This window comes from Vulpes vulpes, chromosome 9, assembly GCF_048418805.1.
Source record: "Vulpes vulpes isolate BD-2025 chromosome 9, VulVul3, whole genome shotgun sequence".
In the NCBI taxonomy this organism is placed as follows: domain Eukaryota; kingdom Metazoa; phylum Chordata; class Mammalia; order Carnivora; family Canidae; genus Vulpes; species Vulpes vulpes.
The window spans coordinates 100,099,703-100,116,076 of NC_132788.1; the positions used below are offsets into that span (position 1 = coordinate 100,099,703).

General features: G+C 60.5%; 1 protein-coding gene across 1 annotated transcript in view; it reads left to right on the plus strand.

The window, feature by feature from the left end:
- The first annotated feature begins 1,565 nt into the window (after positions 1–1,565).
- NOTCH3 (notch receptor 3) overlaps positions 1,566–16,374 on the plus strand; it is a 34,116-nt gene continuing 19,307 nt past the window's right edge. The window contains exons 1-19 of the mRNA XM_072721361.1: positions 1,566–1,716; positions 4,287–4,365; positions 7,915–8,057; positions 8,137–8,475; positions 8,572–8,694; positions 8,780–9,013; positions 9,855–10,010; positions 10,101–10,286; positions 10,941–11,054; positions 11,463–11,576; positions 12,035–12,268; positions 12,382–12,492; positions 12,932–13,124; positions 13,200–13,351; positions 13,547–13,660; positions 14,291–14,446; positions 15,334–15,559; positions 15,850–16,051; positions 16,194–16,347. Coding sequence (XP_072577462.1) covers positions 1,599–1,716; positions 4,287–4,365; positions 7,915–8,057; positions 8,137–8,475; positions 8,572–8,694; positions 8,780–9,013; positions 9,855–10,010; positions 10,101–10,286; positions 10,941–11,054; positions 11,463–11,576; positions 12,035–12,268; positions 12,382–12,492; positions 12,932–13,124; positions 13,200–13,351; positions 13,547–13,660; positions 14,291–14,446; positions 15,334–15,559; positions 15,850–16,051; positions 16,194–16,347 — 3,148 coding nt within the window. The 5' untranslated portion in view covers positions 1,566–1,598. The remainder of the gene's footprint in view (positions 1,717–4,286; positions 4,366–7,914; positions 8,058–8,136; positions 8,476–8,571; positions 8,695–8,779; positions 9,014–9,854; positions 10,011–10,100; positions 10,287–10,940; positions 11,055–11,462; positions 11,577–12,034; positions 12,269–12,381; positions 12,493–12,931; positions 13,125–13,199; positions 13,352–13,546; positions 13,661–14,290; positions 14,447–15,333; positions 15,560–15,849; positions 16,052–16,193; positions 16,348–16,374) is intronic.

Here is a 16,374-nt window from a genome sequence, read left to right on the forward strand (position 1 = left end):
CCCTGAGCAGGGATCTGAAAGTGGGACTCCATCTGGGGACTCTGGGATCATGACCTGACTCAAAGGCAGTCACTCAACCCACTGAGCCACCCAGGTACCCTGGAAATTACGCTATTCTACGTTTGAAATTATTCTAAAATAAAAAGGTTAAGAGTTGCCTGAAGATTTCGGGGTACCCTTGTGACTCTCTCCCACCATGGCTTAGCCTCAGTGTTCAGCTGCTCTTAGGGCATCCCCAGGCCCCATGGCTTCAGCACCTCATCCCCAAACCATTCCCCAACCCTGCAGCCTCACCCCCAAGCCAAATACCAGGGGGACAGCCTGGCTTCCTTGTCCTCCCCCTCCTCCTAGCTAGTGTGACCCCTGGCCTGTCCACTCCTCCTTTCTCTGCTCCCTCCTGTGGGTGCAGGCCTGTGTCTCTGCTGTTAGATTTTTCCCTCTAATTCATCCTTCCTGGCTGAGCACTGCTCAACCCTCCTCTGGGGAGCCCTCTCAGGGGGAGGAAGGCCTACCCCCACCCCCTGGAACAAGGCAGACATAGAGCCAGAGCTTTATACTTACTTGTTGAATAAATGAATGAACAAATAAGTAACTACCCTCAGGCAGAGCCCTCACCAACCCCTCTAGATGCCCTTCCCAGACTTCACGCCTCTGGCCCAGCTCTGAACCCGCCGTGCTGGGGGTGGCGGGTGGGGGTCTGTGTCCAGCTTTTTCTTCCCCAGAGTGAGAGCCCCTCCAGGGTTGGGCTTGGGGCCTCTTGGGGTCCCCATTATCGCCACAGAGACAGAGTGGGCTGCTCCAGGGCTTTGTAGCATGACTGATTTTGGAAAAGGCAGCTGATCAAATGGAGCAAGGCTGAACAGCAAAGCTGGGTAGGGTTTGGGCGGTGCTGGGGCCTGGGGTGGACCTCTGGAGTTCACACAGAGTGGAAAAGAGCTTTCTAGGAGAGCTGAGAGTAAGAAGGTGTGTGTGTGTGTGTGTGTGTGTGTGTGTGTGTGTGTGTGTTTGCCCACATGCTTGAGGCTCCTTCCTAATGTGTGTCTAAGGTCTGAGGCTGGGAATGCTGCGACAGGCTCAAGGCCTGGCTGGGCCTGAGCTTTGGGTTTGTGTTCTGTGCCTTAAGTCCCCGTGAAGCTCTGTGAACGCGCCTGCATCTGTGCATGGTGGCTCTGCGTGCATGAGCTTCTCAGGACGTGCTTGCCCTGACTTTGGGGCATCTGCAGGTCTGTGTTTGTGCCCCGGCTCTGTGTGTGCCCGCGCTCTGAGTGTGTGTTGGGAGCCCGGGTGTTCACGAAGCCGGCGTGTCTGTCACTGCGGGGTCAGCCCATGCCTCACTGCACCGCCCGCCTGAATTTCTGCGGGTCTGCGGGTCCCAGGCTGCGTGGGTGGAGGGTGGGCAGGGACCCCGGGAGGCCGGTAGGGGGGGTGCGGGGGAGCTCTGGGCCGGCCCCGGGGCGGGGCGAGCAGCCCAGGGCTGGGGGCGGGGCGGCCCGGCAGCCTCACTTCGGCGAAGTTGGCGGCGCGGAGGCTGGCCCGGGACGCGCCCGGAGCCCAGGGAAGGAGGGAGGAGGGAGGAGGGAGGGTCGCGGCTGGCCGCCATGGGGCCGGGGACCCGGGGTCGCCGCCGCCGCCGTCGCCCGATGTCGCCGCCGCCGCCACTGCCGCCCGTGCGGGCGCTGCCCCTCTTGCTACTGCTAGCGGGGCCCGGGGCTGCAGGTGAGGGACTGGGACCCGGCGGGCGGGACTGGGTGGGCGGGTGGGGGAGGGTAAGAGCAGCTGAAGCCCCCCCGAGCCTGGGGCTGGGGGTTTGGCCTAGGAGCCAAGGAGCAGAGCAGGGGCAGGGAGCGCAGGAGCCCGGGGGCTGCGTGCCAGCCCCGGGGGGGGGGGCAGGGGCTCCATGGGGGGAGGGCGCAGGGCCCCGAGGTCCGCAGGATAGGGGCGCAGGAGCGATTGGGGTTGGGGACGAGGGACCCAGAAATGAGGGACTGGGAGTTTGAGGTGCGGGGATCAAGGGCGCAAGGTCGGGGGCACCAAGAGTCTGGGGCTCGCTCCCAACGCACGTCCGCCTGGAGTCCTGGGAAGGTCCCGACCGGAGCCCCAGGACCCCCCAGGCTGGGGACCCCTCGCACAAAAGCCCCCGTACACACCCAGGGCTGGCCCGGCCGGGCGGGGGACGGGAAGGGGGCGCGAAGTTCTCGGAGCTCCGAACTCGGGGAAAAACTTCCCAGGCCGGGGCGCCGCAAGACCCGGAGCCGGAGCCGGAGCCGGAGCCGGAGCCCGAGCCCGAGCCCGAGCCCGAGCCCGAGCCCCAGCGGCGCCCGCGCCCCTCTCGCCGCCCGCGGCCCCGCTCCCTCCCGGGACGCCGCCCCCGCGAGGGGAGGGCAGGCGGGGGCGGGGGGCGCGAGCCCACGTGCTCCTCGGGCTCGGGCGCCGGTCGGCTCCGGCCAGCCCCTCCCCCTCGGGCCGGGCCCCCCGCCCCTCCCGCCCCTCCCCCGCCCCGCTCTCCCTTCCCCCGCTCGGGACAATGGCCGCGCCGTCTAGACACCCCCTCCCCCCGGGCCGGCCTCGCGCTTTCTTTGCCAGACAAAGCGGGACGGGCGGCGGGGCCCGGGCGGGGGCTGCGGGGCCTGCGGGGGCTGCGGGGGCTGCGGGGGCTGCGGGGGCTGCGGGGGCTGCGGGGGCGCACACCCCGGGGGAGGCCCGGCCGGCGGAACAGGGCCCGGGGTCCGGGGAGCCGCGGGGGCCCGCGCCGGGAGGGAGCGCCCGCCCGCCCGGGCAGGATCGGGCAGGAGCCGCCGCCCCCGCGGGCCCGGCGCGCACGCGGCCTGTCACACACTCGCCCGCACACACGGCTCCGGGTCGCACTTGCGGTGGAGACGTGCGCGCACACACGCACACACGCCCGCCGCCCGCCGCCCGCCGCCCGCCGCCCGCCGAGGGGATGCGCTGCTCTGCTCGCGCGCTGGCCTTGCACACAGCTACCGCCGTCCCTGCGCACCGCACCGCACCGCACCGCCGACCGCCGGCCCAGGCTTCGTGCGCGTTGCCTGCTCACATCCAGACACACACGGACACAGACTCAAGGCGGGCCTACACCCGGCTTATCCACGCGGACAGACAGGCACACCCCCCCAGACACGGACACACCTGGGAATGCGCTGGTCCCACACAGACGCACAGCTCTGTGCCCCGCTAAACCGCTCACGTGCCCGGGCCCGCAGCAGCTCCAGCCCGCACACAGGAGGTGCAGGCATCTGGACACGCGTGTGCCTTAAGAGTACACACGTGGCTCCCATGGCCCGCAGTTTGGCGAGTCCCACAGTCTGCATTTCCAGGCCCCTGTCTGGGGTGGTAACGTCCTGTCTCTGTCCACTGAGGAAGGGGATACATGCCATGTGGTCCTGTTCTCCCGTCCAGCTCAACTTGTTCTGTCTCCTCCCCATCTCTGTACATCTGTCCCCTCTCTGTGTTGTCCTGCTTTTCGTTGCCTTTTTTGTGTGTCTCCGTTTTTCTCTATCTCCCTCCATCTCCCTCCCATCTCTCTATCTGTGACACACGCGCGCACACACACAGAGGTCCTACACCTGCCAGCACACTCGATTCTCCACCAGCTCACACCCAGCCACACCCCGGACCAGTCTGGCAGGAGAGTTAGACTGCCACGCCCCCGAGGGACACAGCCCTCAGGGATGGGGACGCCGGACAGGGCAGCACATGCCTGGTGCCAGCTGCTCCTCCCTTCAACCCACACCCCATCCCTACAACACCCAGTGCTGGCTCTGCAGGGGCTACAGGCCTTGGCCTCTCACCAGAGCACCATGCAGGTCTTCCCACCTGGAGTAGATGCCCAACATCAGGGCAAGGGAGACCCATGGCCCCAGGCCTCCTTGCCTCTGCCCTCTCCGTTACCCTGGGATCTGGGCACACAGCCCCAGACCTCCCTTCAACACTCAGCACCCCTCACTTCCTGCCTCTGCACACACACACACCCCCCATTCTGGCAGCTTCCTGAGTCCCCACATCTGGCACAAGTCAGCACCTCCTCCTGCCCGCCCCTGCCTTGTGGTTCCCAGGGCTTGAGCTGGCAGGGACAGCTGCAGCCCCAACAGCTGGGGCCAGGGCGGGGGGCCGTGGGAACTGTGGATGCAGGGGCTCCATGCACCCACACAGACACCCCCAGCCCGTTGCAGCTGTTGCCTAGGGGAGGGAAGGATGGGCTCTGTCACTCTGAGCTGGGGTTCCTGGGTGCCTGGCTGACCCCCCATTTTCCTTTTGCTCCCACACAGCACCCCCTTGCCTGGACGGAAGCCCATGTATGAATGGAGGTCGCTGCACCCAGTTGCCCTCCCGGGAGGCTGCCTGCCTGTGAGTGCCTGGCTCTGAGCCATCAGTGGGTCCTGTGTGGGGAGGTGGTCTGTGTTCTCCCTTGGCCTCTGTGCACCGTGGATGCCTCTGCCACTTCCTACATGTGTATGTTTTGGGGAACCTCTAGAATGGGGTTAAGAACTGAGGAAGGTTGAGAGCAGGGGCTCTGCAGTCTGCCTGGCCTGGGTTCAGATCCCACATGGTGTTGCTGACTGCCTGGGTCTTAAACTCTTAAAGCTTCAGTGTTGTGGTCTGGAAAACAGGTGCACTAACCCCCACTTCACAGAGTTCTTGGCTGCCTGAGGTCACAGGTAAAGACTCTGATGGAGGTAGTTATTATTCAATCAACAGATCTTCAGGGACCAATGGCAGTGGCTTGGCAATACCAATTACATCCTCCCATATCTCAGTATTTAGTGTTGGAGGTACAGAGGCCTGTAATCCAGCCCTGCTCTGTCACTTTCTTGCTGTGTGACCTTGGGTTAGTCACTTCTCTCTGGATCTCATTGCATTTGTGACATAGGAGTGCTTTTCCCTGGCATGTGACCATGAAGGGGTTCAAGAATGCAGTTGTTGGATAATGTAAGGAAAGACAGAGGGTTGGGAGTAGCAGAGCAGAGGCAGGGAAAGCACTGAGCAGAGGGAGACAGGAGTCCATTTGAATTCTGGGCTCTGGGATACCTTGAGCAAGTGCTTTGAGCTCTCTGAATCTGTTTTTGCATCTGGAAAATGGGGGCAATTATAGTTCCTCCTTTACGGGGTTGATTGTAGAGGTCGAGAGACACTTCATATGATGAACTCCGCAAAGTGCTCAGCGTACTTACGTAAAGTGTAAGTGCTCCATAAATTGGGAGGACGATGAAGATGATGATTATTAATAATAATGGCAGGGGCACAGGAATACATGCCATAAAGGGGAACGTCCCAAGGTTGTGGGGAAATGCTTGGTTCCTTTTATAATATTGTCATTAGGGATCCCTGGGTGGCGCAGCGGTTTGGCGCCTGCCTTTGGCCCAGGGCGCGATCCTAGAGACCCGGGATCGAATCCCACATCGGGCTCCCGGTGCATGGAGCCTGCTTCTCCCTCTGCCTGTGTCTCTGCCTCTCTGTCTGTGACTATCATAAAAAAAAAAAAAAAAAAAATATTGTCATTAGTAATCGTAGCCATTGACTGATTCACTAATGTATTCGTTTATTCAACAACATGTGTGCCAAGCTGGACGGGTCCGGGGTGACTTTTGATCCTGGAGAGCCCCTTTGAAGTTACACACTGCACTTTGACTGGAGTCCCACTTGGGCTCACCCAGGTGGGGGCTTAGCCTGGCTGAGCGGGTTCCTCAGGTTGGGAGTCCGCGATGGTGGGGGTGGGGGAAGTGTGACCTATCTGGAGCTACTCACCTGGGAGGCGGAGCCGCGGGGCCGGGCGCCTGCTCAGTGGAGCTCGGCACCTGGAATACTGCCGACAGGTGAATGCTGCCGCCGCTGCCCCGCCCCTTAACAGGTGAATCACCAGCGCGCGCGGCCGCCCGGAGCCCGGATTACCCGGAGTGGAGCGGTCTGTCCCCAGAGCTGGGCCGGGGGGATCCACTCCCCACGGGCCCCCATCTCCTTCCAGATTCTAAATATTGGGGTCTTTTTAGGAACGCCCCAATATGTCAGGCTTCCGTGGACCCCCTCCTTAGCCTCTTACTCAAAGTAGCCTCCCAAGCCCTCATCTCTGCCTCCCAATCTTCACCGCACCCCCTCCCCCCTCCCCTCCCCTCCCCTCCCCTCCCCTCCCCTCCCCTCCCCTCCCCTCCCGCCGACCCCCAGCCCAGTCTGCGCTCTCCTGTCGGTTTCCCCCAAAGCCCAGGCTGTGAGGCGGGGCGCGGGCGGAGGCTGGAACCGGCCCGACCGGTCGGCAGGGGAGCGGGGCGCAGAGCGTGGGAACCCGCCCGGGGCGTCGGGAGGGGGCCGCGCGGCCGCGCCCTGCCCGGCGGTGGGACCGCCAGTCCCCGGCGCCCGGCGCAGCGCGCCCCCTCCCGGCGCACAGTCGCGACGCACGTCCTAGCCCTGCGGGTCGAGGGGATCCCTTTGGGGAGGGGCTCGGAGCCTGGGCCCCCCTTCCTAGCACCATCGGCACCCCTGCCGTGCCGTGCTCTGGCCTGTTTCGCGGGGGGCCGGGGTGGGGGGAGTCTTGTGGGTGACGCTAGGGACTGAGTCAGCTCTGAGCTTAGAGGGAGGCACCGCGCGGGGGTGGGGGGGTGGGCAGCGTCGGGGGCGGGGCCTTGGACCCTCTGGCCCGTCCTAACCCTTCCCTCCCGCACCGCCACCGCCACCGCCACCGCGCCCCTCTCGAGGTTCCCAGTCTCGAGACCAAGGGCTCTATTCCCCTCATACTCAAGGTTGCCTTGGTGGGCTTGGGGCAGGGGCCGGAGGCCAAGGACTCCATCCCAGTAAGAGGGCGCCAGCATTGGTGTCCCCTCCTCCTCCCAATGGCAGGAAGGGTTGTAGGTGCCTCCAGGAAAGGGGTGGAGGATTTGTGAGACTTCCCCTCTCTGTCCGAGATGCCGTCTGTGAACTGCCCTGTGGATTTGGGTCTGAATGTGTGCCAGGCCAGTGTGTGGAACCGGCTGTCCCGCGGTGTCGTCTGTATGTTTCTGAGTCTGTGCGTGCTTGAGTGGTTGTCTCCTGGCATCTGAGACTTTGCATTCACTGTTCCCTCTGCCCCGAAGGCCCTTCCTCACACAGCCCCACGGCCCCCTCGCTCACCTTCCTCGGGCTGAAGATACCAGGTTTGCCGTCCGTTGTCACTCATCTCCTTTATTCTGGGTCGTGGTTTCCTGGCTGCCATAACAGACCACCCAGCTGGGTGGTTTAAAACAACAGACATTTATTCTCACAGTTCTGGAGGCCAGAGGTCTGAAATCAAGGTGTTGGCAGCCCCGCCGTGTCCAGCGGCCTCACAGGAGGGTCCTTCCTGGCCTCTTCACCTCCTAGCAACTTCAGGCGCTCCTTGGCTTGGGGGTGCAACACTCCGATGTCTGCTTCTGTCGTCACATGGTCTTCTCCTCTTTCTCCCAAGCCTCCCTCTGCCAGTGGATTTAGGGCCCATTTTGAAAATCCAGGATGATCTCATCTGTGATATCTTTCACTTAGTTACAACCGCAAAGACTCTTTTTTCCAAATAAGGTCAGAGTCACAGGTTCTGGGACATGGGCGTTTCTCTTCTGGGGCCATCACGCAAACCCATTGAACTCTTCACGGCCTTTACCATCCCATGCCGGCATGTTGTATCGTTATTCGTGTATCTTCTCTTGGCCCAACTTGGCTGTGAGCATAAAGAGGGTGGGGATGACTTTTATTGTGTCTGCGACTGTATTCCTATTGCTAAGAACATAGTAGGCACTCAGGGAACATTGTTGCACGAATGAACGAGGCGTGTGCCCATTTGTTGGGCTGTTTGCTTGTGTGTTTCTTGCCTTTCACGTGTGTGTATCTCAGGGTCTGGGATGCTCCTGCCCAGTACCATCCTAGTACTGCTCTGTACTAAGCTGTCTCTGCCCACAGGTGCCTGCCGGGATGGGTGGGCGAGCGGTGCCAGCTGGAGGACCCCTGCCATTCGGGCCCCTGCGCTGGCCGTGGCGTCTGCCAGAGTTCCGTGGTGGCAGGCGCCGCCCGCTTCTCCTGCCGCTGCCCCCGTGGCTTCCGAGGTAAGGGATGGTCTGGAGGGGAGCCCGGGGCAGGCAAGGGTGTGAAGAGCCCAAGCTCACCCTCTCCTGGTCCCTCCAGGTCCCGACTGCTCCCTGCCGGACCCCTGCCTCAGCAGCCCCTGTACCCATGGGGCCCGCTGCTCGGTGGGGCCCGATGGCCGCTACATCTGCTCCTGCCCGCCTGGCTACCAGGGCCGCAGCTGCCGAAGTGATGTGGATGAGTGCCGGGTGCCAGGGCCCTGCCGCCACGGCGGCACCTGCCTCAACACGCCCGGGTCCTTCCGCTGCCAGTGCCCAGCTGGCTACACGGGGCCACTGTGTGAGAATCCTGCCGTGCCCTGTGCCCCCTCGCCGTGCCGTAACGGGGGCACATGCAGACAGAGTGGCGATCTCACCTATGACTGCGCCTGCCTTCCTGGTGAGGGAGCTGTGCCCTGGGGGGGGGGGCAGCAGGAGCACAGGGACAGCTGGCCAGCCTGGCAGTGACCACCTTTGCCTCCTCCTCTCATGCCAGGGTTCGAGGGTCAGAACTGTGAAGTGAATGTGGATGACTGTCCAGGGCACCGATGTTTAAATGGGGGGACGTGTGTGGATGGCGTCAACACCTACAACTGCCAGTGTCCTCCCGAATGGACAGGTGAGCACCAGGGCTGAAGACAGCCAGGTGGCAGACGTTGGGTGGGCATGCAGCGGGTATGGACTGGCATGTCTGTATGCCACAGGCCAATTCTGCACGGAGGACGTGGATGAATGCCAGCTGCAGCCCAACGCTTGCCACAATGGGGGCACCTGCTTCAACACTCTGGGTGGCCACAGCTGTGTGTGTGTCAATGGCTGGACAGGCGAGAGCTGCAGTCAGAATATCGATGACTGTGCCACGGCTGTGTGCTTCCACGGGGCCACCTGCCATGACCGTGTGGCCTCGTTCTACTGTGCCTGTCCCATGGGCAAGACTGGTGAGTGGCCATTTTCTTCATAGGCAGCAGGGAGCCATTGATGGTTCTATAGTGGGGGCAGAGATGGAGTCTGACTTGAATGTGAGAATGATTATGCTGGAGGCCAGATTTGGGGTGCAGGCTGAGCCTGGGAGAGGCCTAAGTAGAGGCTGGCCCAGAGTCCAGGGCAGTAGCCCTCAAAATAGAGAGCTATCCTGTGACTGAGAAGAAGATGGGACCTTTGCAAGTGGCAAAGGTCAGGGAAGGTGTTTGGGAGGGGGACTTGGATATGGACAACAGGTCATGTCAGGCAGAGGATGCTGTAGAAGCAAAGGCGTAAAGGTATATAATCAGAAAAGGGAGTCAACAGATTTTAAAACAATATGTGGATATTTCCAACTCATTTTCAAATGATTCAGAAAAAAATACATAAAGCTTACAGTAGTTGAGTATAAGTGGTAGGGGTATGCATCAACTTTGTGTTACATTTGAAAATTTTCATAATAAATGATTGGGAAAAATACCTACTGAATACACCGCAGGTTAATAAAAACAAAACACAAAACAATGTGTGGGGGATGTGGGACTTTGGGCAGAGCTTGAGGGTCTGATTTTTTTTTTTTTTTAAGATTTTATTGATTCATGAGAGACACACACAGAGAGAGAGAGAAAGAGAGAGAGAGAGAGAGAGAGAGGCAGACACAGGCAGAACGAGAAGCAGGCTCCATGCAGGGAGCCCGATGTGGGATTCGATCCCAGGTCTCCAGGATCACGCCCTGGGCCGAAGGCAGGCGCTAAACCGCTGAGCCACCCAGGGATCCCCTGGAGGGTCCACTCTTGAACTCTGCCTACCCCTTTCCAGGACTTCTGTGTCATCTGGATGATGCCTGCGTCAGCAACCCCTGTCACGAGGATGCTATCTGCGACACGAACCCTGTGAATGGCCGGGCCATCTGCACCTGTCCACCAGGCTTTACTGGCGGGGCATGTGACCAGGATGTGGATGAGTGCTCCATTGGTGAGGGGAGCACCATCTGAGAGTTGGGAGGGAGGCAAGAGGCAGGTCCTTAGCCACCCATGCTCACACTGGGGGTGCTTATTCCTGCAGGCGCCAACCCATGTGAGCACCTGGGCCGGTGCGTGAACACACAGGGCTCATTCCTGTGCCAGTGCGGCCGTGGCTACACTGGCCCGCGCTGCGAAACTGATGTCAACGAGTGCCTCTCCGGGCCCTGCCGTAACCAGGCCACGTGCCTCGACCGTATTGGCCAGTTCACCTGTATCTGCATGGCAGGTGCGTGGTGGGTGTGGTGAGGGCGGAGCCTGAGGCTGTGGCCAAGGCCAGGGAAGCCTGCAGGCCACAACGAGGGTCCCTCCCACCTGGGTGAAACTGTGTCTGGAACGGGACCCCCAGGGACTGAAGCCTGGGATGAGATGGAGGCTAGGCCAGAGCAGAATCTTTGTGGGAGGCTAGGGCCATAGTCAAATGGGGTCCATAGAATCTCAGATGGGCTGGGAGTAGAGTCTGTGCCTCAGGACCCACTGGGGGGCTGGGGATGATATGAGGGCGCGACCAGGGGCTGGAGTGGGTTGAGGAGCCTGTAGACAGCCTGACACTAACACTGGGGTGGGATTGAGGCCGGGCCCAAGACTGTGGGGGGGGCCCTGGGGCTGGTAGCTGAGAACCCGGTATAGTGTGACTACTGCAGAGGGAGTAGAGTGGTCTGAAGGCAAGGCCCATGTGGAATCTTAGAATCCTTGGGCCAGTCAGGCCCACATGAGCGTCCACCGTGAGGTCAAAAGCTGAATCTGGCATTGGGCTGGGCGACAAGGCCAAGCAAGGCTCTGGGGGACTATTTCTGAGTAAGAAAGGGAATCCTCTCCCGCTTGTTCTCCCTTTGGACAGAGGCTAACCCCCACCGCCCTAATACCCTCCCTCACTCCCTAGGCTTTACAGGCACCTACTGTGAGGTGGACATGGATGAGTGTCAGAGTAGCCCATGTGTCAACGGTGGGATCTGCAAAGACAGAGTCAATGGCTTCAGCTGCACCTGCCCCTCAGGTGAGGACCCTGGGCCAGGGAGCCTGAAAAAGACAGGTCCCCGCAGAGGCAAAGGCTCTAGGGGCACCTATAAGACCATGTTAGTGGATAACTGTCATGAAAGAAGCCACATGCTATGAAAAACATTGAAATTAATTTAAAACTAAATTAGGGTGCCTGGGTCGGTTAAGCATCTGATCTTGATCTCAGCCCAGGTCTTGATCTCAGGGTGAGTTCAAGCCCTGCATTGGGCTCCACGCTGGGCGCCGAGCCTACTTAAAAAACAGGCAAAAAAACAAAAACAAAAAAACCCACACAAAACTAAGTAAATGATGATCCTACTCATGTCACCCGAACAAGACAGGGCTGGCAAGGGGTGGCTTCTCTGACCCTATCTGAGCCTCTGTCCATCCCACTCCCCACCCTAAGGCTTCAGCGGGGCCATGTGTCAGCTGGATGTGGACGAGTGTGCAAGCACACCCTGCCGGAACGGAGCCAAGTGTGTAGACCAGCCCGATGGCTATGAATGCCGCTGCGCAGAGGGTGAGAGGGCCTGGAGGCGGGGCAGGGGAGGGGGAAGGCAAAAAACAGCCCTGAGGAAAATGTGGGGGTGGGGGGGTGCTGCAGCAAGGCGGGACCAATGATGGAGGTGAGCCTAGGGGCGGGGCCAACAGGTCTGGCCCAGACTGGGTGCGCTGAGGTAGAGTCCCACGTGTCCCCATTTCCAAGTCCAGAGTGGAGAGTGATGGGGAGCAGGGTTGCTAGTGTAAGGACTGGAGGCGGGGTTACAGCTGGGGACGGGATGTATCTGCGGAGGTGTCTTGGGGGGGCTAGTCCTGGAGCTTGTAGCTGGCTAGAGTTAGGGTGCGGGGCCTGGGCCGAGCCCACCTCCCGCTGGCTGGATGCGCAGGGCCTGGGGTGGGGGGGCCAGGAGTGGGCCGAGGCCAAGGCTGTGGGCAAGACCTTGGCTAGTGGGCAGAGCCTGACCCTCCGTCCTCCAGGCTTCGAGGGCACCCTGTGTGAGCGCAACGTGGATGACTGCTCCCCGGATCCGTGCCACCATGGGCGCTGTGTGGATGGTATCGCCAGCTTCTCGTGCGCCTGCGCCCCGGGATACACGGGCACACGCTGTGAGAGCCAGGTGGACGAGTGCCGCAGCCAGCCCTGCCGCCACGGAGGCAAATGTTTAGACTTGGTGGACAAGTATTTGTGCCGCTGCCCTCCTGGCACTACAGGTGGGGCCGGAGGCTGGGCTGGGCCAGAAATCTGGAAGGGCACAGAGGGTTTGGGAATGGTGCCCCCGGTGGGGCTCAGTGGTGGCTCCCCCTGCTGTGATCCCCTTCCCCAGGAGTGAACTGCGAGGTGAACATTGATGATTGTGCCAGCAACCCCTGCACCTTCGGAGTCTGCCGTGATGGCATCAACCGCTATGACTGTGTCTGCCAGCCTGGCTTCACAGGTGGGCAAGTGGCTGTTGTGGGAAGAGGGCCATTATAGGGGGAGAGGACGAGGATGAAATCACCCTATTCTTGGCCGAGTTTGCCCCTCTCTTTGCATTCACTTGTCCAATGAGATTGACCACACGTAGCCTTGAGTTTGAGCTCTCTCTCGTTGGCCTGAGGTTGGCCGCAGTCTCAAGGAGGGGGGTGTTTCTGCATAGGGCCAAAGTAATCCTTGGTGAAAATGAAGGTGACTTCATGTAAGTTTGGGGATGAGTATGATCTGGGGTGACGCAGCTTTGGCTTGAGGAGGTGGCTGTCTTAATGTGGACAAGAGCTGATGTGTTATGAAGATGAGATGGTTCTCGCCCAAGGGTGTGGCCAAACGGGGCAAGGTTGCCCTTCCCTGTTGGCACCATGGCCGTTGTCCTGGGATGAGGTTGCCTTCATGCTCTTCAGGGCCCCTTTGCAACGTGGAGATCAACGAGTGTGCGTCCAGCCCGTGCGGTGATGGAGGCTCCTGCGTGGATGGGGAAAATGGATTCCGCTGCCTCTGCCCTCCCGGCTCCCTGCCCCCGCTCTGCCTCCCCCCGAGCCATCCCTGTGCCCAAGAACCTTGCAGTCACGGTGTCTGCCACGATGCGCCCGGAGGGTGAGGCCTCTCCCCAGCCCCCTGACCCCTGCTGCCTCCCGCCCACGGGCGTGCCCTGACTGCCGTCCCCTCCAGGTTCCGCTGCGTGTGTGAGCCTGGCTGGAGTGGCCCCCGATGCAGCCAGAGCCTCGCTCCCGATGCCTGTGAATCCCAGCCCTGCCGGTCTGGCGGCACCTGCACCAGTGACGGGATGGGCTTCCACTGCACCTGTCCCCCTGGTGTCCAGGGTGTGTGCCCCCACGTTCCCACCCCAGGCTCTCCCGCCCCACTTCTTCTTGCTTGTTTCCTTTCTGCTCCACTCTCCTTCCTCTGCATTTGCCTCCTCCCCGCCTAGGAGCTTTGGAGGTGGGTATCAAGGTGGGGACCCTGGGGGAAATACCAGGAATCTGTCAAGACTGTCTCATTCTGCCTGCCTGCTACAGGCCGCCAGTGTGAGCTGCCGTCTCCCTGTGCCCCGAACCCCTGTGAGCATGGGGGCCACTGCGAGGCTTCCCCCGGCCAGCTGCCTGTCTGTTCCTGCTCCCCCGGCTGGCAAGGTACACCATCTGCCTCTTCCTCTTCTTCCTCTCCTTCACCTCCTCTGCACCCCGCTGCATACTGGCTGGTGCTGGGTCCCCAGAGGGAAACCTACCCTTGGCTCTGCCTTTTTTTTTTTTTAAGATTTTATTTATTTATTCATGAGAGACACGGAGAGAGAAGCAGAGACACAGGCAGAGGGAGAAGCAAGCTCTATGCAGGGAGCCTGACACGGGACTCGATCCCGGGTCTCCAGGATCACACCCTGGGCTGAAGGCAGCGCTAAACCGCTGAGCCGCCTGGGCCGCCCTGGCTCTGCCTTTTGAGGGGGCTTCTTTTTAGGAAGGGACCTGAGCTGGACAGACACTTGCAGCCTGTGTGGTCGGTTCTGGAGAAGAAGGGATATGGGGGTGGGGAAGCTAGGACCCAGGCAGAGGGTTCTGGGACAGCTTCCTTGAGGGGCGGACCTCAATCAGAATGCTACAAGGGAACAGCGTGAGCCATGTGCAAAACACCCAGAGGCAAATGACAGCATAGCTTGTCCTTGTATTTACCCACCTCAGCCCTCCGGTTCCCCCTGAGAGCCAGGTCCGCTCAGGCCTTACCCTGTACCCTCTAACCCTAGATGTTACCTTGGTCCCCATTCCCAGGTCCACGATGCCAGCAGGATGTGGATGAATGTGCTGGTCCCTCACCCTGTGGTTCCCACGGTACCTGCACCAACCTGGAGGGAAGTTTCAGCTGTACCTGCCACAGGGGGTATAGTGGTCCTTCCTGCGATCAGGACATTGACGACTGTGACCCCAGTGAGTTGAGGGGAGCCCTCCGGGGTTGCTGCTTGAGACCATATGTTCATCAAGCCCATACTGTGTGCACATCACTGTGCTTTCATCTTCACTGTTCTCTTATCTCCCCCATTTTATTCTTGAAAACCACGGCCCCAAAGAGGTTAAGTGACTTGCCCAAGGTCACAAAGCAAGAGGGATGGGGTGCCTGAAACCATAACTGCCTCTGGCAACAAGCCATAAGTTAACATTATGTGTCAAATATGACATAATAGGGCCCCAGTGAGTCCTCAAGGAGCACTGATAGATCCATAATGGAAGCCACTTATACACTTGAAAACTTTCTAGTAGCCACAAAAAGTAAAAAAAAAAAAAAGATATATATTTAATAATGTGTTTTATTTAAACTAATATATAAAACTTATTTTGACTGTAATCAATATAAAATTGAGATATTTTACATTCATTTTCTTTCCATACTAAGTCTTCAAAATCAGAAATCTAGTGTTTATTTTATACTTCAGCACATCCCATTTTGGACCAGCCACATGTCAAGGGCTTAAGAGCCCCATGTGGCCCGTGGCCACTATTCTGGCCAGCCTGGGTCTGGAGGAGGCCTTCTGTGCTGTGCCCAGGAATAAATAGACATAACTTAACCGCATGGGCTTGGCAGCTCAGGGGGCCTTTTGGCTCCTCTGTCTCCACCCTCCTTGCACATAGGTGAGGTTTCCAGCTAAGGGAGGGGATAAGGCCACAGAGGGGACAGAATTGGATTCCGCTGACCAAATATGCCCCTGCCCATTAAGGCTGGTTTCCTCCCGATTCCCTTCTATGAAAGGCATGGCTGGGTCAGGTTGGGCTGATGGGGGGCCGGGTGTATGACCAGGCCTTCTCCCTTCGGACCTTAGACCCCTGCCTGAATGGTGGCTCCTGTCAGGATGGCGTGGGCTCCTTTTCGTGCTCCTGCCTCCCTGGCTTTGCTGGTCCCCGCTGTGCCCGAGATGTGGATGAGTGCCTGAGCAGCCCCTGTGGCCCGGGCACCTGCACGGACCACGTGGCCTCCTTTACCTGCACCTGCCCACCTGGTTATGGAGGCTTCCACTGTGAGCAGGACCTGCCCGACTGCAGCCCCAGGTGTGTGGGGCTGCTCCTGGGAGCTCAGGGACCCTGGTAATGGATGGGGTGTGGAATGTGAGAGAGTGGGGACTCTCACTCTTACTCCACCTCACAACTCTGATCCGTGATGGAGGAGTGTCCAGGAAGGGTCAGGGCATTTGTTTGGAGGTCACCTTGGGGACACTGGTCCCTAAAGGTAGGGGTAGGGGTCTGAGAGAGGGCCCTCTTGATGGGAGGCTGGGCCAGAAGGCGGGGCCTGCATGGGTGTGGAGCCTGACCCACCCCTCACTTCCTCCCTTCCCCTCCAGCTCCTGCTTCCACGGCGGGACCTGCGTGGACGGCGTGAACTCGTTCAGCTGCCAGTGCCGCCCTGGCTACACGGGCGCGCACTGCCAACACGAGGCCGACCCCTGCCTCTCTCGGCCCTGCCTGCACGGGGGAGTCTGCACCGCTGCCCACCCTGGCTACCGCTGCACCTGCCCAGAGGGCTTCACTGGCGCACAGTGCCAGGTGGGCAGGGTCACGGGGTGGGGGCGGGGAGAGGAGTTTGGAGGGCTGCTCCGGGGTAGGGGACTGCCTTGGGGCCCTGGAGAAGCCGGGGTGCGACTCCTCGGGGGTCCTCCAGCACTGATGCTGACCCCTTCCCCTGCAGACGCTGGTAGACTGGTGCAGCCGTGCGCCCTGCCAGAACGGGGGTCGCTGTGCCCGGACCGGGGCCTCCTTCTACTGCCTTTGCCCTCCGGGGTGGAGCGGCCGCCTCTGTGACCTCCGGAGCGTGCCCTGCAGGGAGGCCGCAGCCCAGATCGGTGAGGCGGAGCGCAGAGTCGGGGTGT